The sequence below is a fragment of the Jaculus jaculus genome, chromosome 14, assembly GCF_020740685.1.
Source record: "Jaculus jaculus isolate mJacJac1 chromosome 14, mJacJac1.mat.Y.cur, whole genome shotgun sequence".
Classification (NCBI taxonomy): Eukaryota; Metazoa; Chordata; class Mammalia; order Rodentia; family Dipodidae; genus Jaculus; species Jaculus jaculus.
This window is the reverse complement of record NC_059115.1, coordinates 20749545-20776018: the sequence shown is the minus strand read 5'-3', so window position 1 is coordinate 20776018 and position 26474 is coordinate 20749545. Positions and strand designations below refer to the sequence as shown.

General features: G+C 47.6%; 1 protein-coding gene across 2 annotated transcripts in view; it reads left to right on the top strand.

The window, feature by feature from the left end:
- Positions 1-26474, top strand: part of Ap2a1 (adaptor related protein complex 2 subunit alpha 1) — a 42398-nt gene that overhangs the window by 7177 nt on the left and 8747 nt on the right. For both annotated transcript variants that reach the window (XM_004672223.2, XM_004672222.3), the window contains exons 2-7: positions 10664-10732; positions 10831-10973; positions 11257-11450; positions 18200-18329; positions 18817-18918; positions 22385-22493. In XM_004672223.2, coding sequence (XP_004672280.1) covers positions 10664-10732; positions 10831-10973; positions 11257-11450; positions 18200-18329; positions 18817-18918; positions 22385-22493 — 747 coding nt within the window. The remainder of the gene's footprint in view (positions 1-10663; positions 10733-10830; positions 10974-11256; positions 11451-18199; positions 18330-18816; positions 18919-22384; positions 22494-26474) is intronic.

The following is a 26474-nucleotide window of genomic DNA, read 5'->3' as shown; positions in this document are numbered from 1 at the left end:
AGTTGGCTTATCAGTTTAGGTGTTTGCTTACAAAGCCTAAAGGCCTGGGTTCAATTTCCCAGTGCCATGTAAAGCCAAATGCACAGAATGGTGCATGCAGTCCCAGGAGGCCCTGGTGTGTGTTTATTCTTTCTCTTTGTTTAGAAATAAATAAATAAGATTATTTTTAAAATAACAAAAAAAGGCCAGGCATGGTGGTGCACGCCTTTGATCCCAGCACTTAGTAAACAGAAGTAGGAGGATCACTGTGAGTTCAAGGCCACCCTGAGACTACATAGTGAATTCCAGGTCAGCCTGGGCTAGAGTGGAAACCCTACCTCAAAAAGTCAAGACAGAACACAACAAAATAACAAAGGTGTTTTCCTGGCCTTGATCCCCAGTGCCCATACAAAGTGATGCATGCACCTAGAGTTTACAGTGGCAGAAGGGCCTGGCACACCCACTCTTTCTCTCCCCCCTCTCTGCTTGCACATAAATAAGTAAAAATTAAAATAAAAGGGTGAGGGCCATGCGGTGTGACTTGTAGCTGAGGTTTTATGGGTTTTGCATTTTTAAAAGATAATTTATTTATTTGAAAGAGAGAAATGAACACAGAGAGAGGAGAGGAAGAATGGGTGTGCCATGCTCTTCTGGCACCACAAATGAACTCCAGTTGCACATACCACTTTGTGCATCTGGCATTATGTGGCTGGTTACTGGTGAATCAAACCAGCCATCAAGCCTTTATCCACTGAGCCATCTCCCTAGCCCTTGTTGAACTCATTGTATAGCTGAGAATGATCATGACCCTCCTACCTCCACCTCCTGTATGCTGGGTTGACAGGCATTCACCATCACACCTGGCTTGTATCTTTGTTGGTTTTTGTTTTTAAGCAGGGAACATTTGTCTTAAGCCCAGTAAGGGAGAGGGCTGCAGGGTTGAGAGAAGGGGGCTCCTGTCTAGTCACTGAGCTCAGCTTGTGCTTCACAAGACACTGGGAGATGTGTAGCACATGTGAAGATGCCAGCGGCAGCAGCAAAGTCATGTGGAGGCAGAATGGTGGTGAGTGCAGAGGCCGTGAGGCTGTGAGGCTGGTTCAGTCTCAACTGGGTCTGAGGCCAGGTTGGAGTCTGTTCTCAGAGAATTGGCCGGTAGGTAGGACAGAGGGCAGAGAAGGGATGAATAGGGGTGATGGAGGAGGTGAAGCCATACAGTGGGGCTCTGGAAACAGGTTTTGAGGACAGGGAGTTTCTGAGGATAGCTGGATAGAGAGGCTGGGCTAGCCTAAAAGCATTCTCCTGCCCTCCTGGAGCAGGAATCAAGCTGAAGTCTTATCTGTGGGAGCTGCTTCTGCCTGGGCTGGGCCTTCCTCCTATCTCAGACACCAGTTCCCTCAAGGCAGGTTTGCAGAAGAGGCCTCAGTGCCCCAAGCTCCCCTTTGGGGTGCATCTTGTCCCAAATCTAGAGGTCTGCCCAAACCTGCAAGCTAAGGCCATAGGGCTCCTTTTTTCCAATGGTCCTGGCCCTTGGGAGATCTCAAAGGGTGTTTTTCAAATTTAAATTTTGTTTGCAAGTAGAAGGGGGAATGGGTGCACCAGAGCCTCTTGCCAACCACAAATGGAACTGTAGATGCATGTGCTACTTTGCGCATCTGGCTTAATGTGGGTACAGGGGAATCAAGCCCCAGCTGTCAGGCTTTGCAAGTAAGGGCCTTTGACCTCTTAGTCATCTCCCCAGTCCTCTGGAGGTTTGTTTGTTTGTTTGTTTGTTTGTTTGTTTGTTTGTTTGTTTGAGAGAGAGAGAGAGAGAGAAAGAGGCAGATAGAGAGAGTGGGCATGCCAGAGCCTCCAGCAACTGCAAACAAACTCCAGACGCGTGTGCCACCTTGTGCATTTGGCTTTATATAGTTACTGGGGAATCAAAATTGGGTCCTTAGGCTTTGCAGGCAAGTGCCTTAACCACTGAACCATCTTTCCAGTCCCCCCCTTTTAAATTTATTTATTTATTTATTTATTTGAGAGTGACAGAGTGAAAGAGGTAGAGAGAGAGAAAGAATGGGTGCATCAGGGTCTCCAGCTACTGCAAACGACCTCCATACGCATGTGCCACCCTGTGCATCTGGCTTACGTGGGTTTGGAGAATTGAGCCTCAAACTAGGATCCTTGGGCTTCACAGGCAAGCACTTAACCACTAAGCCACCTCTCCAGTGGCCCCCCCCCCGACTTTTTCTTTCAAGGTAGGGTCTCATTCTAGCCTAGGCTGACCTGGCATTCACTCTGTAGTCTCAGGCCGGCCTCAAACTCACAGAAATCCTTCTGCTTCAACCTCCTGAGTGTTGAGATTAGTGAGGATAAATGAGTGGATAGATAGATTGAAGGAATGATGAATGGTTTGAGGATGGATGCACCAGCATTCTTTTCTTTTTGAAATGTCTTTTTTTTTTTTTGGCTGAGCATGGTGGTGTGCACCTTTAATTCCAGCAGTCCACGGCTGAGGTAGGAAGATCACTGAGTTCGGGGTCAGCCTGAGACTATAGAGTGAATGCCAGGTCAGCCTGGGCTAGAGTGAGACCTTACCTTGAAAGAAAACCCAAAAAACAATGTTTTATTTTATTTCTGTTGTTTATTTGCAAGGAAAGACAGAAAGAAGGAAATTAAGAGAACACCAGGGCTTCTTGCCTCTGTAAACAAATTCTAGACGCATGTGCCACTTTGTTACTCTGGTTTTATGTGCGTACTGGGGAATCAAACACAAGTGGTTAGGGTTTGCAAGTAAGTGACCTTTAACTGCTAAGCCATTTTCCCAGCCCTAGGCTTTTTTCCTTTTGCAGTACTGGAGATCAGAAAAGGGTTGGAGCAAGGGTGAAATCTGGTGAGTGAGTTAGACTTGCAGAAACCTTGAAGGAGTGGTCTTTGCAAAGGCCATAGATAGGATGGACTGTGTTTTGAGTGGAGGTGGAGGTATGGTGCCAGCTATAGCCTTGGGGAAAGAAGACAGAACACAGAAGGGGTCAGGGTTGGTGGCACTGGCCCTTGTGGGCCTCTCAAACAACTTGACTTAAGATTTGAGGCAGCTGAGAGCCTGGGTGGGGGTGGCATAGAGGAGAAATGGAGCTGACTGAAGTCTCATGGGACACCCTGGCGGTTGTGGAGGGAGCAGAGCTAAGTGGACCCTGTCTCAGGAAAGGGGAGTGCTCCAGCACCTTGCCTGGAGGATACCCCTGGCGCAGGCCCAAATTAGAAGAGACCAAATCGACCATCTGGACCTCAGCCCCAGCCCTGCCTCTTCCAGCTGGGTGTATGTTGTGGTCTTAACCTACAGGGCCATGCAGCATATTTCCATGGACCAGACTGAAGTGATGATGCACCTGACCCTTCCCGTCAGCCTTCCACTTAAGCAGGGTCTCAGTGGCTCTGGGGAACAATGGGTGGAATACCTACCTATTTAAGGAGTACATCTTTTCTTTCCTTCCTTCTTTCCCTCCTCTCTTCCTTCCTTCCTTCTATCCTTCTTTCTCTCTCTTTTTTCTTTCCTTCTTTCTCTCTCTTTCTCCCCCCTACCTTTTTTTGTTTGTTTTCTGAGGTAGGGTCTCACTCTAGTCCAGGCTGACCTTGGATTCACTATGTAGTCTCAGGGTGGCCGCGAATTCACTGCAATCCTCCTACCTGTTCCTCCTGAGTGCTCAGATTAAAATTTTGCACAACCACACCCAGCAGGAGTACACATTTTTATTCCCCAGGTATGGCAGCAAAACAGCTATGAGCAGTATCCAATCCAGCACTGTAACACAGACCAATATATGTATCATATATATGATATAGATATATATGTCTGTTTCCTTATGTTTAAATTTTTTTATTTACAATTTTTATTTATTTGTGTGTGTCTGTGGACACACTAGGGCCTCTTGCTGTTATAAACAAATACTCAACGCTTGCATACATAGATGGTTTGGGAATTGAACCTGGTCTGGCAGGCTTTGCATGCAAGTGCCTTTAACTGCTGAGCCATATTCCCAGCCCCTCCTCACCACATTTAACCAGCAAAAAATCCCAGTGGTGGTTATTATTATTATTAATAATTTATTTATTTATTTTTTGTTTTCCGAGGTAGGGTCTCACTCTAGCTCAGGCTGACCTGGAATTCACTCTGTAGTCTCAGGGTGACCTCCAACTCTCTGTGATCCTCCTATCTCTGCTTCCCAAGTGCTGGAATTAAAAGCATGTGCCACCACACTCAGCTACAATTTTTTTTTTGGGGGGGGGGAGCATGGTCTCAAATAGCCCATACTGGTCTCAAATTCACTTTGTAGCCAAGGATGACCTTGAATTTTTTGTTTTGTTTTGTTTTTCAAGGTAGGGTCTCACTCTAGCCCAGGCTGACCTGGAATTCATTATGGAATCTCAGGGTGGCCTTGAACTCACGGCAATCCTCCTACCTCTGCCTCCCAGTGCTGGGATTAAAGACGTGCGCCACCACGCCCGGCTCAACCTTGAATTTATGATCCTGCTGCTTCTACCTGAGTGCTGGGATTACAGGCATGTGCCAGCATGCCTAGGTAAATTAATTTTAGGACATTTGATCTTTAATCCCAGCATTCCAGAGGCTAAGGTAGAAGGATCACTGTGAGTTTGAGGTTAGCCTGAGATGACATAGTGAATTCCAGGTCAGCCTGGGCTACAATGAGACCCTACCTCAGAAAACAAACAAGGTCAACCTGGGCTAGAGACCCTACCTGGGGTGTGTGGGGGCATTAAAAATAAAAATAGAGAGCCGGGCGTGGTGGCGCACGCCTTTAATCCCAGCACCCGGGAGGCAGAGGTAGGAGGATCTCCGAGAGTTCGAGGCCACCCTGAGACTACATAGTGAATTCCAGGTCAGCCTGAGCCAGAGTGAGACCCTACCTCGAAAAACCAAAAAAAAAAAAAAAAAAAAAAAAATAAAAATAGAAAGCTGGGGCTGGAGAGATGGCTTAGCGGTTAAGCGCTTGCCTGTGAAGCCTAAGGACCCCGGTTCGAGGCTCGGTTCCCCAGGTCCCACGTTAGCCAGATGCACAAGGGGGCGCACGCATCTGGAGTTCGTTTGCACAGGCTGGAAGCCTGGCGTGTCCATTCTCTCTCTCTCCCTCTATCTGTCTTTCTCTCTGTGTCTGTCGCTCTCAAATAAATTTAAAAAAAATAAAAAAATAAAAATAAATAAAAATATTAAAAAATATTTAAAAAAAAAATAGAAAGCTGGGTGTGGTGACGCACGCCTTTAATCCCAGCACTTGGGAGGCAGAAATAGGAGGATCACAAAGAGTCGGAGGCCACCCTGAGACTACAGAGTGAATTCCAGGTCAGCCTGAGCCAGAGTGAGACCCTACCTCGAAAAAAAAAATTACAGGCTTGAGCCATTATGCCCCTCTTAAGGTTTTTTTTTTTTTTTTTTTTTTTTGTAATTTTTATGTCAAGATTAGGTTTCACTGAGTTGCCCTCACTGACCTTGAATTCACTCTGTAGCCCGGGCTAGCTTTGAAATTATGATACTCCTGCTTCAAAATGCTGAGTACTTGGAATGACAAGTGTGCCACAACAGGCCTGACTGGCTTCTCGTTTGGAGATGCAGTGCTGCTGAATTCTTTATTACACAGTAATTAGTAATGTAGGAAGCCGTATAAACTACATGTGGACAGTTTCAAGATTAAAGAAACAGGGCTGGAGATGGCTCAGTGGTTAAGGCACTTGCCTGCAAAGCCTAACTGCCCCGGTTTAGTTCTCCAGTACCTACATAATGCCAGATGCACAAAATGACACATGCATCTGGAGTTTGTTTGCAGTGGCTGGAGGCCCTGGCATGCCCATTCATATTCTCTTTCCCTCTCCCCCACCTCTCTCCCTGCTTGCAAATAAATAAAGAAAAGATTAAAAAAAAAATAATCAGGCTGGAGGGATGGCTTAGTGGTTAAGGCGTTTGCCTGTAAAGCCAAAGGACCCAGGTTCAATTCCCCAGGACCCACATTAGCCAGATGCACAAAGGGCACATGTGTCTGGAGTTTGTTTGCAGTGGCTGGAGGCCCTGGCACTCTCTCTCTCCCTCTTTCTCTGTCAAATAAGGAAAGAAATAAAAATAAAATATTTTTTAAAAGATCAAAGAAACAGACACGTGTACACAGAGATGGCTCTTGGTATTCATTGACTTTATCTGTGGATTCAACCAGCTTCAGACCAAAAATATCCCTCCAGTGTATTCTAAGGATAAGCTTAGTGTGTGCTTGCCTAGAGTCCACCACTAAGGGGTTGGCTTGACAGTAAAGCATGTGCCTAGTATGTGTAAGGCCCTAACTTCCATCCTTAGTCTCCCTCCCTCCCTCTCTCTGTCTGTCTCTGTCTCTCTCTCTCTGTCTGTCTCTCTCTCTCGCACACACATACACACACGGATTTCTTTAGGGTCTGGGGAGATTGTTCAGTGGTTAGAGGTGATTGCTTGCCTGGGTTCATTTTCTCAGTACCCATGTAAAGACAGATGCACAAAGTGGTACATGCATGTGGTTTCTTTGCAGAGCAAGAGGCCCTGGTGAACCCATTCCTCTCTCTCTCTCTCTCTCTCTCTCTCTCTCTCTCTCTTTCTCTCTGTCACTCTCTCCTTTTTCAAGGTAGGGTCTCGTTGTAGTCACAACTTTCCTAGAATTCACTATGTAGTCTCAGGGTGGCCTTGAACTCACAGCAATCCTTCTACCTCTGCCTCCTGAGTGCTGTGATTAAAGGCATGCGCTACCATGCCTGACTCTCTCTGTCCCTTTCTTTCTCTCTCCCTTTTCTTCCTCCCTACTCCCCTGCAAATAAATAAAAGTACTTTTTAAAACTTTATTTATGAATTTATTTGTTTATATACTTCAGAGTTGGAGGAAGAGAGAGAGAGAGGAGGCAGATAGAAAATGGGCATGTCAGGGCCACCAGCCACTGCAAATGAACTCTAGACTCATGCACCACCTTGTGCATTTGGCTTTACGTGGGTACTAGGGAATCCAACTCTGGTTGTTAGGCTTTGCAAGCAAATGCCGTAACTGCTGAGCCGTCTCTCCAGCCCTGTTCTACTCTTTTGAGATGAGGTCTCACACCTAGCTCTGGCTAACTTGGAATTCCCTATGTAGCCTAGGCTGGCCCTGAATTCATGAGGATCCTTCTGCCTTAGCCTCTTGAGTCCTGAAATTACAAACCCAAACTAGCTTTTCTGGGGGGAAAGGGGGTTATGTGATGTTTGTTATATACAGATGTGTGTACCCATGTGCATATATGTAGAGGCCAGAGGAGATTGTGGGTGTCATTCTCTTATCTCATCTGTGTAGATCCTTAAAATGGGGTCTTTCGGGCTGGAGAGATGGTTTAGCAGTTAAGCGCTTGCCTGTGAAGTCTAAGGACCCTGGTTCAAGGCTCGATTCCCCAGGACCCACATTAGCCAGATGCACAAGGGGGCACACACGTCTGGAGTTCGTTTGCAGTGGCTGGAAGCCCTGGCGCGCCCATTCTCTCTGTGTCTCTCTATCTGCCTCTTTCTCTCTCTGTCACTCTCAAGTAAATAAATAAAAATGAACAAAAACAAATTTTTTAAAAATGGGGTCTTTCTCTCACCCTCAAACCCCAACAATTCTCCGGCTTAAGAGACCCTCAGGCTTGCGCTGTAGGTACTGTTAACTACTGAATCCTAGTCCCAGACCTCATGCTGAGGTAGTTTTTTTTGTTTTGTTTTGTTTTTTGTTTTTTGTTTTTCTTGAGGCCCTACCTGTAGCTCTAGCCGGGCTGAGCTGGAATCTACTATGTAGTCTCAGGGTAGCCAGAGCATGCAGTTCATACTGGCCCCTCTTGGCTCACCCGCTTGCCCTCCCCTGAGGGAAGTATTCCCCTGTCTTGCAATCCTGCTCCAGCTCAGGCCCATTCCTGGTTGGTGAACTGTGGCTGCACCCTCCCCATCTCTCTAGGTCCTTCTCCAGTATCCCTGTCTCTGGGTGCCTCTACAGTGACCCCAGCACAGATTTTTATCAGGTGTGGTTGAGGAAGCCGCACCCCCACACCTTGCACTCTCACCAGACCAGTATTCCTGGAGGCAGATGAGAAGCGCCTTTGAGTCAGTCAGGGCTTCCTGGGTCTCCCTGCTTAGGCTGGCCCAAGGGTCTCAGGAAACATGTAATTAATAAATTATAAGGATCAGGTGGCCTTTAAGCCCATATAGGCTATAACAAGCTCCTGCTAAGCAATAACTTCCAGCCTGAGCCTAGAGCCCACTCACCAATCCTGTCCTCCATCCCTTCTTGTGTGACTACTGTCCTGCCTAAAGCCCATCAGTGTATTTATTTAGCATTCCTTTGGATGGAACCTGGGGCCTTGTGCATGCTGGGCAAACACTGTACAGATGAGGCACGACCCAGCCCTCTTTTCACTTTTTATTTTGAAACAGTTTTACTAAGTTGCCCAATCTGGTCTTGAACCTGCTCTGTAGCCCTAGCTGGCCATAAATCTAGATTCTCCTCCCTCAGTCTCTCAGAAAGCTGGGGCTACAGGCCCACTCCATCAGGCCCATTCCTGCCCATTCTGATGCCTTGCTGTAGCTCATGTGGAAGTTTCTGCCCAGGCTGGGAGACAGGCAAATAGGGCAATGACCACATTTGTGACATACCCTGCAGCTAGTATGTTTTAAGTGGAAAAGGCGAGTGAAATTAATGTTAGTGATGTGGTTATGTCACCCAGTGCACCAGTGCTGCCATTTCAAGAAGTAACCAGTGTCTTAGCATTGTCTCTTCATGACAGAACCCAGGAACCTGTACAAGTTGGGCTAGTTTGCCAACAGCAAGCTACGTCCCAGCCTTTTTTGTTTGTTTTTAATATTTTATTTATTTATTTGACAGAGAAAGAGAGAGAGAGAGAATGAGAGAATGGGCCCGCCAGGGCCTCCAGCCACTGCAAACAAACTCCAGACACATGAGGCCCCTTGTGCATCTGGCTAACGTGGGCCCTGAGGAATTGAACCTGGGTCCTTTGGCTTTGCAGGCAAATGCCTAAACTGCTAAACCATCCCTTCAGTCCTGTTTGCTTGTTTTTTTTTTTGAGGTAGGGTCAAGGTCTCACTGACTGTAGTCTAGGTTGGCCTCATGATTAAGATCCTGCTGCCTCTACCTCCTGAGTGCTGGGGTCACGGATAAGCATTGCCAGGCTCAGTTCCCTGTCCCCTGCAGTGTCTTTCTACCCCATGTGTCCTGGCTCCCCACAGCCTGCCTTGTTGGAACAGTTGTGTTTCAGATGCTTCGGAGCCACCCGCCTGCCACTATCACACCTCACATTGCAGCTCTAGGTCCTCTGGGCCCGGTGCTAATCCAAGGGGCTTCCCAGAGGAGGCACTGCCTGAAGTTGGGTTGTTGGAACTTTCTTGAGAGTCAGGGATGGAGGGTGGGGTTTGTGGAGGAGAGTGGTATATATGCTTGCCCGTTTGCTTACTCGTTTACTTATTGATTCATTGAATGCACTTGAGAACCAGGCCACATGGCAAGGGGTGCAAGTGGCATAGATGCAGGTCTAAGCAGATCTGTGCCCATCAGCTAGCCAGACATTCATACAGTATCTGCTGTGTGCCACACACTGGTCTGGGAGCTCCCGCCAGTGTTTGTGGTGTGATGCGGAAGCCCAGGTTAGAACGTTTAGGGAAAGTGGTGCCCTGAGAGATGTTCTAGGAAGGGCTGAGTGTTTAAATGCTGGAGGACAAATAACAACTGGATGTGGAGGTGTAGGCTTGTCGTCCCAGCAAGCAGAACACTGAGTTCAAGGCCAATCTGAGCTGCATAGTGAGACTCTCAATGATAATGATAATGGGTTGACTCTACAGAGTGAGTGGGAAAGTCCTCTCTACAAGGTGGTGGCAGGAGCCAAGATGCAAGTGATGGGAAGGTCACACAAGAGATGGCTCCAGGCAGAGGACACAGCCAGTTCCAGATCCTAGAGTACGGGAACCAGCAGGAGGCAGGCAGGCAGAGAGGCTGTTGCAGGGACCTGAGCCTGTGTCCAATTCTGTCTGGGTGAGGGCAGTATTGGCACCTTGTGGGGAGAGGGCAAGGCCCCACATTCTGTTTGGAGGAACCAAGTGAGCTGTGGTTCTGGAGGGCACAGGGGCTGTGAGGGTGGCCAGGAGCCAGGAAGTATGCAGTCCATGAGCAGACCTGAGTGTGTGGGTCACCGGGCATCCTTGCCTGGGACCTCGGCAGGCATTGTGTATCACAGATGTCAGGAAGGTACAGACATAGTCAATGAGAGCTGGGTGGGCAGGAGACAAGGCAGGGGAGTGGATGTTGGAAGATCACCATCATGGGGCTGCAACTAGGGAAGCCACCAGAGCTCAGTGGAGTGGCTGAAAGGCATCCGGCTCATTGGTCATTCCTTGGTCACAGATTTACTGTGGTCACTTAGGGACAGGCCAGGATGGCAGCAAGACCAAGGCCCCCATGGCATGCATCCAGAATCCTGAGACCGCTTCAAAGGCTCCTGGGAGGAGGAAGTCAAGGCTGGCACAGAGCTGAGCCCGCCTCTCCTTGGAGATCAGTAGCAGGAACCCTTTGTGACATGGAGAAGGGGTCCCTGAAGCTGTGGCCTTGTAGGAAGTTAGGGCAGATGACCAAACTCGGCATTCACACTGCCCTGGCCTGTCCTTTCCCCTCCCCAGGTAAGAGCAAGGAGGCTGAGATCAAGAGGATTAACAAGGAACTGGCCAATATCCGCTCCAAGTTCAAAGGTAGGATGCCCCCCCAGAGCCTGGCGTGTGGGCTGGCACTCTAGAGACTTGTGAGAGCCTTCTTTATGTGGCCTCTCTTTCCTTTTGCTATGCCACAGGGGACAAGGCCTTAGATGGCTATAGTAAAAAAAAGTACGTATGTAAGCTGCTCTTCATTTTCCTGCTTGGCCATGACATTGACTTTGGACACATGGAGGCTGTTAACCTGCTGAGCTCCAACAAGTACACAGAGAAGCAGATTGTGAGTCTGAGGAGGGCAGGCCAGCTTAGGCCGGATCTGAGGGAGGAGGGATGGGCTTAGACCCAAGGGTCTGAGGGAGGAGGTGGGTAGATGGGCCTGTACTGTACCTTTGGATCTGAGGCAGGAGGACCAAGGCCTAGATTCCTGGGTCTGAGGGAGGAGGAGGCTGGGACTGAACTTTGGGTCTAAGGGAGGAGGGCTGGGGTCTGGACTCATGGGTTTGAAGATTGTTCTAGGGCCTCTTAGCCACAAGGTTCCCAACTCTCTTCTCCCCACCACTCAGGGATACCTCTTTATCTCAGTCCTGGTGAACTCGAACTCAGAGCTTATCCGGCTCATTAACAATGCCATCAAGAATGACCTGGCCAGCCGCAACCCTACCTTCATGTGCCTGGCCCTACACTGCATTGCCAATGTGGGCAGCCGAGAGATGGGCGAGGCCTTTGCTGCTGACATTCCCCGCATCCTGGTGGCTGGGTGAGGCACTGGGGTCCAGTGGAAGGGAAGAGTGGGAAATGAGTCGCCAGACCAACTAGAGGGTGTGTGGCCACTTCTCACCCAGGTGTGACATGCCTATTTGATACACAGACCTTTGGTGTCTTGCACAGGAGGGTGTGGCGGGTTGGGGATGGCAGCCTTCCTCTTGCATCTTCTCCATCAAGAAACATTGAACAAGCTGGGCGTGGTGGCACACCCCTTTAATCCCAGCACTTGGGAGGCAGGGGTAGGAGGATCGCTGAGAGTTCGAGGCCACCCTGAGACTACATAGTGAATTCCAGGTCAGCCTGGGCTAGAGTGAAACCCTACCTTGTGAAAAAAAAAAACAATTGAACATTGGCCATGTGATTGGTGCCACACTGTGGGGTGGTAACATCACTGTGATCATAGGTGGCTGTGATCAGTGTTTTTAGGTGGGGGAGGGTTTCCCAGAGGAAGCAGCATTGAGCTGAGACCTGGATAAAATAAAAGGAAATTTTGGAAACAGTGGGGTCAGCAACATGGCAGGAAGTTGCTCAGCAGTTACTTCCTGAGCCTCGACAGCATGGTAGATGCTTCTCTAGGCAGCAAAACAGGGAGACCACTGTGTCCACACTCACGTGTGTGTGTAAAAAGACACAACAGGAACCCATAAAAGGATAATGGCACACACCTTTGACCCCAGCACTGGGGAGGCAGAGGTAGGAGTATGTCTCTGAGTTCATGGCCAGCCTAGGACTCTAGACTCCCAAGTCAGCCTGGGCTAGAGTGAGATCCTACCTCATATAGTGGGGAAGAAAGGAAGGGAGGAAGGGAGGAAAGAAAAGAAAGCAGGGTGTGTTGATGCACACTTTGAATCCCAGCACTTGGGAGGCAGAGGTAGGAGCATCGCTGTGAGTTTGAGGCCAGACCAAGACTAAATTCCAGGTCAGCGTGGGCCACTGCCTAAGCTAGTCAGGGTGGGTCTGTCCTGGGAGGTGCAATGTAATAAAAACAGTACTGCCAGGGACAGTTGGCAGTTTTGGTGAAGGAGTGTCCCAAGCAAAAGGACCAGCAAGCACAAAGGTCCTGGGGTAGGCATGTGTCTTCCACATAGGATTCTCTTGGCCTGGTATGATGTCCATAAGAAAGACTGGGAAACTTGGATCTGCTTCTATTGGAAATGAGAGATGGTTTGTGTTTGAAGCAGACAACGATTGAGTAGATTTGTGGAAAGGCCTTGTATTTCTGGCAGTATGGTAGATGACATACCTGACAGGTGTTCTTGCTGGAACCCAATTATCAATGTTGAATAAGCTGGGGGAGGCGGTGTGTGCCTGTCATCCCAGAACTTAGGAGATTGAGGCAGGAGGATTGTCACAAGCTAGAGGCCAGTCTGGACTATGTAGTGATACTCTTTCAGAAAAACAAACGGGCTGAAGAGATGGCTTAGCCATCAAGGTGCTTGCCTGCAAAGCCTAAGGACCCAGGTTCGACTCCCCAGAATTCACGAAGGCCAGAGGCACAAGGTTACACATGTGCAAAAGGTCACACACGTCCGCACAAGGTGGCACAGGCATGTGGAGTTTGATTGCCGTGACTAGAGGCCCTGGAGTGCCAATTCTTTCTCTCTCCCTCTTTCTGAGGTGAGTTCCAGGACAACCTATGCTACAGAGTGAGTTCTAGGTCATTGAGACCTCCCTCCCCTAGAAAAGAAAAAGGGGATGGGGATTAAAACAGGATTTCAATCAATGTTGGACAAAACAACAAATATATATATATTGTTTCATGGTTCCATGAAATAGTCAGCAAGTGAGGAGCACAGAGGCCAGGCCAGGAGCAGCCTCCATGGAGAGAGAGGCTGCAGAGATCGATCAAGCTTCTGAGGCATGGAAGACCTAGGTCTTCATTTCAGAGTCTTCCAGCCCCAAGTACAGAGAGAACCTTGTTTAAGCAGACACTCTGGAAGGCCACATCCAAGTGTGGATGACCTAGAAACAAACAACCTTGGGGATATATACAAAATTACCTGTATCAACCTTGATTTGCACAGAGCAGCCCCTAGCAGCTGCCAGCCTGCTTTTTTAATGACTTAAAAAATTTTATTTTTATTCATACACACGAGAGAGAAAGAGGGTAGGAGAGAAAGAGAGAGCACGAAAGAGAGAGAATGGCCATTGCAGATGAACTCCAGATACATGTGCCACCTTGTGCATCTAATTTTACGTGGTCCTGGGGAATTGAATCTGGGTCCTTTGGCTTAATAGGCAGTTGCCTTAACTGCTGAGCTAAGCTATCTTTCCAGTCCCCCTCCTGCCTATTTTTTTTTTTTTTTTTTTTTTGGATATAGGGTCTCCTGTATCCCAGGCTGACCTCAGACTTGGTTTGTATTGTAATTGAGGATGGGATGACTCTGACCTCCTCAGTTTCCTGCCTCCATCTCCTGAATGCTGGGATTGCAGGTTTGTGCCACTACACCTGGCTGTTTAGCCTGCTCTTATTCTGCTTGGGTCCAAAACCCCAAGCTCACCTTTGACATAATGCAGGCTTGGTGTGGTCCCTACCTGCTGTCCTAGCACTTGGGAGACTGACACAAGAAGGTCATTTGATCCCAGGAAAGGACATCCTGGGCAATACATTGAGATCTCATACATACATATATATATGAAAGAAGTGGTGCATGTCTGTAATTCCAGCACTCAGTTGCCAGAGGCAGGAGGATCACCATGAGTTGAAAGCCAGGCTGTGTACATGAGACCCAGAAAGAGATGGAGGGAACACTAAAAATAAGATCCATGACACCATGAAGGAGAACCAGCAGACATCACTGAAAACAATGCCAAAATTAGAGTTCTCACCTGGGTGCGCTCAGGACATGGCTCAGTGGATACAGTGCCTAACTCACAACTTCTGGGTACCTGAGTTGGGATCTCTGGGCCCCAAGTTAAATCCAGAAGCTGTGGTGGGCTTCTGTAATCCCAGTGCACCTATAGTGAGAAGAGAGGCAGAGACAGGAGAATTTCCCAGAGGCTCTCAAAGGGAGCATGAACAACAAGAAACCATGCCTCAAAAGAGGTGGACAGCAAGAACAGATCCAAACACATGGACCATGGCATGTATACGCCTTCACTCATACACACATACTATAAAATGTTTTTTTAGGCCGGGCATGGTGGCACATACCTTTAATCCCAGCATTCGGGAGGCAGAGATAGGAGGATCGCTGAGTTTGAGGCACCCTGAGACTTCATAGTGAATTCCAAGTCAGCCTGAGCCAGAGACCCTACTTCGAAAAACCAAAAAAAAAAAAAAAAAATTAATTAATTAAAATAAGAAGCCCGGTGTGGTGGTGCACGCCTTTAATCCCAGCACTCGGGAGGCAGAGGTAGGAGGATTGCCATGAGTTCAAGGCCACTCTGAGATGACAGAGTTAATTCCAGGTCAGCCTGGGCTAGAGTGAGACCCTACCTCGAAAAACCAAAAAAAAAAAAAAAAAAAAAAAAAAGAGCTGGAAGAATTGCTCAGTGGTTAAGGTGCTTGTCTGCAAAACCTAACAACACACTTGATTCTCCAGTTCCCATGTAAAGCCAGATGCACAAAGTGATGCATGAATCTGGAATTCATTTGCAGTGGCTTAGAAGCCCTGGTGCACCCATTCTCTCTCTCGTGCTCACCCTCTCTCTCTCCTTGAAAATAAATTAAAAAAAAAAATTTTAAAAAGAAGTAACTGCCAGGTGTGATGGTGCATGCCTTTAGTTCTAGTACTTGGGAGGCAGAGGTAGGAGGATCGCTGAGAGTTTGAGGCCACCCTGAGACTACATAGTGAACTCTAGGTCAGCCTGAGCTAGAGTGAGACCCTACCTCAAAAAACAACACAGCCAGGCACGGTGGCGCACACCTTTAATCCCAGCACTCAGGAGGCAGAGGTAGGATGATCACCGTGAGTTCGAGGCCACTCTGAGACTCCATAGTGAATTCCAGGTCAGCCTGGGCTACAGTGAGACCCCACCTTGAAAAAGCCAAAAAAAAAGAAAAGAAGTAACTGTTGGTACCCAGACCCACAGCATCTATGGATTTCTACCAACAGATCAAAAATAGTCATTTTAAAGTTTTATTATACAGACTAGAAAATAAGGATATTTCATAGTTTTCAAGAAAGAAGAAAATGATTTAAAGATAGGAGTGAGTTACTGGGTATGGTAGCACATGTGTCCCATCACTGGAGAGGCTGAGGCAGGAGGATTGGAAATTGGAGGCCAGGGGCTAGAGTGATGGTTCAGTGGTTAAGGCACTTGCCTACAAAGCCTGAGGACCCAGGTTTGGTTTCCCACTTCCTATGTAAAGCCAGATGCATAAAGTGGTTCATGCATCTGGAGTTCGTTTGCAATAGCTAGAGCCCCTGGTTGAACCTATTCTCTCCCTTTCTTGATCTCTCTTCCTCCTCCTGTCTCAAATAAATAAAGTATTTAAAAAGAAAGAAAGAGCCAGGCATGGTGGCACATGCCTTTAATCCCAGTACTCTGGAGGCAGAAATAGGATTGCCATGAGTTCGAGGCCAGCTTGAGACTACATAGTGAATTCTAGATCAGCCAGGGATAGAGTAAAACCATACCTCAAAAAAAAAAAGAAAGAAAGAAAAAAAAAATGTAGGCTATCTTAAACTGCATAGCAAAACCCTGTCTCAAAAACAAAAAGGGGCTGGGGAGATGGCTCAGTGTATAAAGTGCTTGTTGTGCAAGCATGAGGACCTGAGTTCGGATCCCCAGCACCCATTTAAAGCTGGATGAGTATTGCAAGTGTCTTCAATCCCAGTGTACCTTAAGACAAGATGGAAGATGGAATTACTGGGTTGCTTTATTTATTTATTTTAGTTTTTCAAGGTAGGGTCTCACTTTAGCCCAGGATGACCTGGAATTCACTATATAATCTCAGGTGTCCTCGAACTTACGGTGATCCTTGTACCTCTGCCTCCCAAGTGCTGGGATTAAAGGCATGTGTCACCATGCCCAGAGAGGTTGCTATTTTATATACTTTTATTTATTTATTTATTTATTTGCAAGCAGAGAGTGATAGAGAGGATGGGCTCGCCAGAGCTTCCAGCTACTGCAAACTCCAGTTGCATGCACCTCTCTGTGAATCTGGCTTCTTGTGGGTACTAGGGAATCAAACCTGGGTTATTAGTCTTTGCATGCCCGTGCCTTCACCACTAAGCCATCTATCCAGCCCATGGGCTGCTATTATTTTTTATAAGAATTTTTTAAAGTTCTATATTTTATTTATTAATTTGAGAGAAAGATATACAGAAATAGGCAGAGAGAGAGAGAATGGGCGGTCCAGGGCCTGTAGCCACTGCAAACGACCCAGATGTGTGCGCCCCCTTGTGCATCTGGCTTATGTGGGTCCTGGGGTGTTGAACCTGGGTCCTTTGGCTTTGCAGGCAAGTTTGCCTTAGCTGCTAAGCCATCTCTCTAGCCCAGCTACTATTATTTTTGAGACAGGATCCTATATAGGCATGGCTGGCCTCCAACTCTATTTAGTCCAGGCTATCCTTGAACTCTAATCCTCCTGCCTCTACCTCCTTAGTGCTGAGATGACAAGAGTACACCATCATGCCTAGAAAGACAGGGTATTAATATGTGGCCGAGGCCTGCCTGAAATCCATGGCTCAAGTCTTCCCTGTGCCTTAGCCTTCCACCTAGCGGGGAGGATAGTCCTGCAGTACCCCACCAGGCCAGTGTCACACCCTTTTTTATTTCCTGGCAGCACTGTGCATAGAGCCCAGGGCTTTGTACATTGCTCTTGCATTTGGCTACATCCTTGCCTCCCCACCCCGACTTTTCTTTTTTGTAATGTTTTTTATTTTAATTTTTTTTTCTCTTTTGGTATTTTGAGGTAGGGTCTCATTCTAGCCCAGACTGACCTGCCATTCAGCATGTAATTTAAAGGTGGCCTCGAACTTGTGGTGATCCTTCTACCTCTGCCTCCTGAGTGCTGGAATTAAAGGCATGTACCACCACACCCAGCTAATTTTTAATTTTTTTTTTTTTTTTTTTTTTTTGAGATAGTGTCTCACTCTAGCTTAGGCTGACCTGGAATTCACTCTGTAGTCTCAGGGTGGCCTCGAACTCACGGTGATCCTCCAACCTCTGCCTCCCGAGTTCTGGGATTAAAGGTGTGCGCCACTATGCCCGGCTTTTAATTTTTTTTTGTTTTTAATTTGCACATGTGGGGGCACACCAGGGCCTCTTGCCACCACAAGTGCTTGTGCCACTTTTTTTGCATTGGCTTCCTTGGGTGGCTTGGGAATTGAACCTTGTCTGGCAGACTTTGCAAGCAAGCACCTTGAATGGCTGAGCCATCTTGTAGTTTTTTTTTATTTGTTTTGTTTTGTTTTCGAGGTAGGGTCTCACTCTAGCCCAGGCTGACCTGGAATTCACTTGATAGTCTCAGGGTGGCCTTGAACTCACGGCGATCCTCCTACCTCTGCCTCCCAAGTGCTGGGATTAAAGCTGTGTGCCGCCATGCCTGGCTCTTGTAGTGTTTTTGAGATGCAGTCTTACTCTGTAGCCTAGGTTGGCCTGGAATTCATGTTGATCCTTGTGCCTCAGCTTCCTTTACAGATGAACAGACAATCCTGGGATGGGGAGGGCAATGTCCAGGGAACCGGGATCTGCCAGGCTGCTTGTGTTGTAAGCCAGCAACCCAGCAGCCTTCTTCCATGGTCCTGTCCAGAGCCCAGACAGTCCTGACCGCCTGTGATGTCCCAACAGAGACAGCATGGACAGTGTAAAACAGAGTGCGGCCCTGTGTCTGCTACGGCTCTATAAGGCCTCACCTGACCTGGTGCCCATGGGCGAGTGGACAGCGCGTGTAGTGCATCTGCTTAATGACCAGCACATGGTGAGACCGCCAGTGCCCCACCCTACCCTGCCCCAGCCCCAGCCCTCCACCTAGGTGCCCAGGATCCCATCTCTGCCCTGACCCTAGCTTGCTGGTTGTTATTACTTGCCGAGCTGTCCCAACACTCTTCCACCTTCATCTTGTCACTGTGACTGCCATGAATCCTATCCAGTGATCCTGGCACTTCTGGATGTGCACCTGTTTCTGACTCCAGCGATCCTCCCTGCCAAGTCATCACACCCTGACCCCTGCCCAAGCCTAGGACCTCCCCTTCTGCCTCCCTTTGAGGCCCCTTACCCAGCTGGTAGCGGTCCTTCAGGGACACCCTGGACACTAGGTCTGTGCTGCCCATGGTCATTCCCTGGGGTCTTTTTGACCCCACCTCTGGAACACAGCCTCTGTGCACACCCATCCTCCTCTGCCCACACCATCCTCAGGGTGTGCACCCCTCCCTGCTCCTGAGCCTGAGCCCCACCTGACCCTGCAGGGCGTGGTCACAGCTGCAGTCAGCCTCATCACTTGTCTCTGTAAGAAGAACCCAGATGACTTCAAGACCTGCATCTCCTTGGCGGTGTCTCGCCTCAGTCGGGTAAGTGTAGTTGTACTGGCTGCAGGAGGAGCCCTTGTCTCTCTGGGCCTGAGACATCTTGTTCCCATTCCCTTTTTCATTTATTATTATTATTATTATTATTTATTAGATACAGAGAGAGGGAGAGAGAGAGGGAGAATGAGCAGGCCAGGGCCTCCAGCCACCACAAACGAACTCCCGATGCATGTGCCACCATGTGCATCTGGTTTACATGGGACCTGGGGAATCAAACCTGGATCTTTAGGCTTCGCAAGCATGCACCTTGGCCACTAACCATCTTTCTAGCCCCGGTTCCCTTTCTCAAAGACGCACCAGCCCTGGGTTTCAAACCCAGCAGAATTTGGACTCAGTACTTCACGACTGTGTGGCCATGGGGCAAGTGACTTCACTTCTCTAGGAAGTGTTGAGTGGACTGACACCAATCCCACCTCACTGCAGCTGCTGTGAATGAAGCTCTGAGAGCAGGGCCTGCTAGCTGCCTTGACTCTGCCCATCCGGGCCCTTCTCTCCCTTCTCTTGCTTTGCCTGCACATCCTTTTCTCTATCTTCATTTCCCTCCTTTTGTGTATCGCTCCACCCTTGCTTCTGTTCTCCAAACACCCTGAGCCTCCTGTGTGCCTGGCTCATATGGGGGGACATGATTTAGACCCAAGTCCCTGTCCTGCTGGCAGGTGAGGTGACTCAGTCACAGACTGCCATAGTAAGGGGCGTGTGTGAGTGGGGCTCAGAGTTGAGTGAGGCACTGTCTGGGGTCTGGAGGCTTTCTTCCCTGTTGGTACTACATTACTTGGGGACTTTAGTGCTGAGCAGGGAATCCTAGATTGAGACTGAGGCAGAAGGATTGTGAGTGGGAGATCATCCTGAGTTACTTGACAAAACCCTGTGTCAGAAAGAAAGTCAGGGCTGAAGAAATGGCTCAACTGTTTAGGCACTTGCTTGCAGTGCCTGAAGGCCAGAGTTCAGTTCCCCAGTACCCATGTAAAGCCAGATACATAGAGTGGCACATGTGTCTGGAGTTTGCAGTGGCAGGAGGCCCTTGCTTGCTCCTTCTACTTCTCTCTGCTTGCAAATAAATAATAATAATAAAAGAAAGTCAAGGGTTGGAGTGATAGCGTAGCAGTTAAAGCACTTGCCTGTGAATCCTAAAGACCCAGTTTCATTCCCTAGGACCCACATAAGCCAGATGCACAGGGTGGCATCACAGAGAGGCCTTGGCATATCCATTCTCTATCTGCCTCTCTTTCTCTCTCTCAAATAAATAAAATATTTTTTTTTAAAAGATAGGCTGGAGATATTGCTTAGTGGTTAAGGTACTTGCCTGCAAAGTCTAAAGACCCATGTTTGATTCCCCAGAACCCACCTAAGTCAAATTCACATGGTGGTGCTTGTATCTGGAGTTTGTTTGCAGTGGCTAGAGGCTCTGGTGTACCCATTTTCTCTCCCCCTCCCCACTCTCTCTCATAAATAAATAAAAAAAGAAAAAATTGTTCTTGTTTTTCAAGGTAGGGTCACACTATAGCTTAGGCTGACCTGGAATTCACTATGTACTCTCAGACTGGCCTTAAACTCATACCAATCTTCCTATTTCTGCCTCCCAAATGCTGGGATTAAAAGTGTGCACTACCACACCCAGAGAAAAAAATGAAACATTTTAAAATATTTTATTTTTATTTATTTATTTGAGAAAGAGAAAGCGAGATATAGAAATAGGCAGTTAGAGAGAGAGAGAATGATATGCCAGGGCCTCCAGCCACTGCAAACGAACTCCAGATGCGTGCGCCACCTTGTGCATTTGGCTTATGTGGGTCCTGGGGAGTTGAACCTGGGTCCTTGGCTTTGCAGGCAAGTGCCTTAACTGCTAAGCCATCTCTCCAACTCAAAAATGAAATTTTTAAAAAATATCTTTATTTTTATTTATTTATTTACTTGACAGAGAAAGAGGGAGAGAGAGTGAGAGAATGGGCACACCAGGGCCTCCAGCCACTGCAAATGAACTCCAGACACATGTGCCCCCTTTTGCATCTGGTTAATGTAGGTCTTGGGGACTCAAACCTGGGCCCTTTGGCTTTGCAGGCAAACACCTTAACCACTAGGCCATTCCTCCAGCCCCCCAAAATGAAATTTTTTAAAATTTTTTTAACTTTTTTTGTTTTTTGAGGTAGGGTCTCACTCTGGTCCAGGCTGACCTGGAATTAACTCTGTCATCTCAGGGTGGCCTTGAACTCATGGCAATCCTCCTACTTCTGCCTCCCGAGTGCTGGGATTAAAGGCGTGCACCACCACGCCCAGCTTGAAATATTTTTAAAAAGTAAATTAGGGGGGCTGGAGGGATGGCTTAGCAATTAAGGCGCATGGCTGTGAAGCCTAAGAACCCAGGTTCAATTCTTCAGGTCCCACGCAAGCCAGATACACATGGTGGTGCATGCGTCTGGAGTTTGTTTGCAGTGGCTAGAGGCCCTAGTGCACCCAGTCTTCACCCTCTCTGTCTCCCTTTCTGTCTCTAATAAATAAATCTTTTTTAAAAATTAACTAATTAAATTAAAGGGCTAGGGCTGGAGAGATGGCTTAGCGGTTAAGCGCTTGCCTATGAAGCCTAAGGACCCCGGTTCGAGGCTCGGTTCCCCAGGTCCCACGTTAGCCAGATGCACAAGGGGGCGCACACGTCTGGAGTTCGTTTGCAGAGGCTGGAAGCCCTGGCGCGCCCATTCTCTCTCTCTCCCTCTATCTGTCTTTCTCTCTGTGTCTGTCGCTCTCAAACAAATAAATTAAAAAATTTAAAAAAAAAATAAAATAAAAATAAATTAAAGGGCTGGAGAGATGGCTTAGTGGTTAAAGTACTTCCCTACACAGCCTAAGGACCCAGTTCAATTCCCCAGTCCCCACATAAGCCAAATGCGCAAAGTGGAACATGTGTCTGGAGTTCAGTTGCAGGTGTTAGAGGCCTTAGCATGCCCATTCTCTCCCTGCATCTGCCTCTTTTTCTCTCTCTCAAATATAAATAAATAAATAAAAGTTTAAAAGTATTAAAAAGGAAAGAAAGAAAGTCCTGGCTTGGTGGTGCCTGCCTTTAATCCTAGCACTCAGAAGGCACAGGCAGGAGGATCACTGTGAGCTTGAGGACAGCCTGAGACTACATAGTGAATTCCAGGTCAGCCTGGGCTAGAGTGAGACCCTACCTTGAAAAAAAAAAAGAAAAGAAAAGAAAAGAAAAGAAAGGAAAAGAGGAGAGAAAAGGAAGGAAGGGAAAGGAAAAGGGAAAAGAAAAGAGGAAGATAAGAAAGAGAGGGAAAGAAGGAAAGTGGAAAAGAAAACCCATCAACTGTAGGCTTTGTTCCCATCCCACCTTACAGACAGCATCATCCCAGGCCTAAGGGTCTCCTCTCTAACCCTGTGGCCAACACCGTGTGCTGTGCTGCAGGGCAGGCCCTCCCCACCTTGTCCACCCATCCTTGCCTTCTCCCTGCAGATTGTCTCCTCGGCCTCCACAGACCTCCAGGACTACACGTATTACTTCGTGCCCGCACCCTGGCTCTCTGTGAAGCTCCTGCGCCTTCTACAGTGCTATCCCCCGCCAGGTAGGATCACCAGCCTGTGTGCGATGTGTAGAGGGAGGGCCAGTTCTGGCCCCCGGGCTTGCACAACTTGGGATCACACAGCTGTCACTCACTGTGGGCCAGGTCCCTGCTCAGGCCTCTCTGCAGCCCTCACATAAGGACTGGTTAACATACCTGCTTTGCTGAGGAGGCCCAAGGCTGAGAGCTGGGAGCTATTGGTCCAGGGTTGATTCCTCCAATCTTATGTTGGGAGTTTTACATCAGCTAGAGCACCTTTCAGTCACTACCACCACCAGCACGTACGGAACAGGCCCTGGGCACTGCTCACCTATTTGCTACCAACAGAGCTGGCAAGAAGTAAAGGTCTGTGAGAGGCAGGCAGGGAAACTGAAGCCTGGAAGTGACATGTGGCTGCCACAGGTGCAGCCACAAGGAGTGACAGAGCCTGACCCCAGCTTGTCCTCCACACACTCCCTTTTCTGCTGGGCCAGAGTCTGCCCCTTGTCCACAGTCCCAGCCTTTGCCTTTGGCTATATGACCTCATTGTGTTGTGGGGTTTGGTGTGTGACACTGAGCCAGTTCTCAGTGATGCTGCCAAGTTCCTGCTAAGGGCCAAAGCTGTGTACCACTGGGACTTCACAGCCAGGTGTGTGTGTATCCATGTATGCACATGTCTGTATGCATGACTGGATGTGTGCATGTGTCCATGTGTGCACATGTTGGCCTATGTGTCTGTGTCTACCTGTTTGTCAGTGTGTATGTATGTGTCTGTGTAGATCCCTCTATGCCTGTGCATGTCACTATAATTGAGCATATGACATGGGTGATGCCAAAGGCCATGCCCAGTTTGGGAAGCCAGTGATTAATCATCTTGTGTGGCTGGGGGGTAGTCTCTTGCCTTTTCTCATACTCTGCATCATGGGAGTCACACATATACCCTGCTTTGGGGTTGACCAAAGGAGTCCCAATTCTGTGTTGTCCCCTTTCTGCAGATGATGGGCTGACTTCCCATTTCTAGTCTTTTTAACACATTTGTGAAGAATTCCCAAGAGGCAGGTGGAGTGATCCCATTGCTCAGACTTCACATTTTACTGTATACACATGCCCTGGAATATTTAAAAGCTAATTATAGAGCCAGACATGCTGCCACACGCCTTTAATCCCAGCACTTGGGAGGCAGAGGTAGGAGGATTGCCTGAGTTTGAGGCCACTCTGACTCTACATAGTGAATTTCAGATCAGCCTGTGCTAGAGTGAGACCCTACCTGGAAAAACAAAACAACAACAACAAAACAATTACAGACATCATGATTTATCTTTAAATATTTGCCACACATTCTTAAAAACTATGAGCATTTTATTTTATTTTTAAAATATTGTTTACTTATTTATTTATTTGCAATCAGAGAGAGAGAAGAGACAGACAGACAGAGAATGGGCATACCAGGGCCTCCAGCCACTGCAAACAAATTCCAGACACATGCGCCCCCTTGTGCATCTGGCTTACGTGGGTACTGGGGAATCAAACCAGGGTCCTTTGGCTTCACAGGCAAATGCATTAACCACTAAGCCATCTGTTCAGCCCCATTATTTTTTTTTTTTTTAAGAGAGAGAGAAAGAGGCAGGTAGAGAGAGAAAATGGGCATGATAGGGCCTCTAGGCACTGCACACGAACTCCAGATGCATGCACCACCTTGCTCATCTGGCTTACATGGGTCCTGGATAATCAAATCTGTGTCCTTTGACTTTGCAGGCAAGCACCTTAACCGCTAAGCCACCTCTCCAACCCCTATGAGCATTTTATTTATTTATTTATTTTGGATTTCGAGGTAGGGTCTCACTCTAGTCCAGACTGACCTGGAATTCACTATGTAGTCTCAGGGTAGCCTCGAACTCACCATGATCCTCCTACCTCTGCCTCCAGAGTGCTGGGATTAAAGGCATGTGCCACCATACCTGGCCCCCTGTGAGCATTTTAATTCACAGCAGAAAACGTACCATCATACTTGTAACTGATCACTATTGGGTGTGGTGGTACATACTTTTCATCTAGTTACTGGAGAAGCTGAGTCAGAAAGAGCACAAGTTCCAAGCAATCCTAGGTTACATAGTAACATACATATATAGTAACACACATATCACAGTACATTGTAGGACCACACATTAAATTAGATTGTCTTTTTGATAGAGGGATGACTTAGCAGTTAAGGTGCTTGCCTGCAAAGCCAAAGGACCCTGGTTCGATTCCCCAGGACCCATGTTAGCCAGATGCACAAGGGAGCACACAAGTCTAGAATTCAATTGCAGTGGCTGGAGGCCCTGGTGTGCCCATTCTCTCTCTTTCTCTCTCTCCCACTCCCACTCTCCCTCTTTCTCTGTCAAATAAATAAATAAAAATATTAAAAAATTAGATTGTCTTTGCCATTTCTTCTACTTTTTTTCCCCAGACACTATCTTGTATAGCCCAGGCTGGCCTTGAATTCCCTATGTAGCCAAGGTTGGCCTTAAACTCTTGTTCTTCTTTGCTCTGCCTTTCAAGTGCTCTGAGTACAGGTTCATGACCCCATTCCCAGCTACTTTTTTTTTTTTCAGTGCTAGGAAGTGAATGAAGGGCCTCATGTGTTCTAACCATGCCTTTTACTATTTTCATTTTTTTTCCTTTTCTTTTTCTTTATTTATTTGAAAGAGAAAGAGTCAGATAGAGAGAATGGGTGCACCAGGGCCTCTATCCACTATAAATGAATTCCAGATGCATGCGCCACTTTGTGCATCTGTCTGGCTTATGTGGGTACTAGGGAATCAAGCCTCAAACCAGGTCTTAAGGCTTCACAGGCAAGCACTCAACTGCTCAGCCATCTCTCCAGCCTTTTAAAAAACTTTTTTAAAAATATATTTTCTAGGGGCTGGAGAGATGGCTTAGCAGTTAAGCGATTGCCTGTGAAACCTAAGGACCCTGGTTTGAGGCTCGATTCCCCAGGACCCACGTTAGCCAGATGCACAAGGGGGCGCACGCAGCTGGAGTTCATTTGCAGTGGCCAGAAGCCCTGGCACGCCCATTCTCACTCTCTCTCTCTCCCTCTGTGTCTGTCACTCTCAAATAAATAAATAAAAATAAAAAATAAAAATATTTAAAAAAATATATTTTCTACTTATTTATTTGCAAGCAGAGAGAAATGGAGAGAGAGAGAATGGGCACACCAGACCCTCCAGCTGCATGTGCTACCTTGTGCATCTGTCCTTACATGGGTATTGGGGAATCGAACCTGGGTCATAAGGTTTTGCAGGCAAGCATCTTAACCTCTGAGCCATCTTTCCAGCTCCTTTTCTGTTTTTATTTCATTATCTTTTTTTTTTTTTTTTGTTTTTGTTTTTCGAGGTAGGGTCTCATTCTGGTCCAGGCTGACCTGGAATTAACTCTGTAGTCTGGGGAAGGGGGGTGGCCTTGAACTCAAGGCGATCCTCCTACCTCTGCCTCCCGAGTGCTGGGATTAAAGGCGTGTGCTACCACACCCAGCTTTTATCTTTGTTTTTGTTTGTTTTTTCGAGTTAGGGTCTCACTCTGGCCCAGGCTGACCTGGAATTCACTATGGAGTCTCAGGATGGCCTCAAACTCATGGCAATCCTCCTACCTCTGCCTCCCAAGTGCTGGGATTAAAGGTGTGTGCCACCATGCCCGGCTGTTATTATCTTTGTTTTGATTTACTTGTATTTATTATTAATTTTCTTATTTCATTCTGTACAAACCTTGTGTCAAGGCAGACTTTCAGAAGATCTCAGCAAGGGAGCCGCTGTGTTATGTACAAACCCTCAATATTTTCATTTACTCTTTATATATTATTTGAGAGAGAAAGAAAGAGAGCAAGAGCAAGCACACCAGGGCCTTCACCTGCTATAAACCAACTCCAGGTGCATGAACCACCTTGTGCATCTGGTTTATGTGGATCCTAGGGAATGGAACCTGGATCCTTTGGCTTTGCAGGCAACTGCCATAACCTCTAAGCCA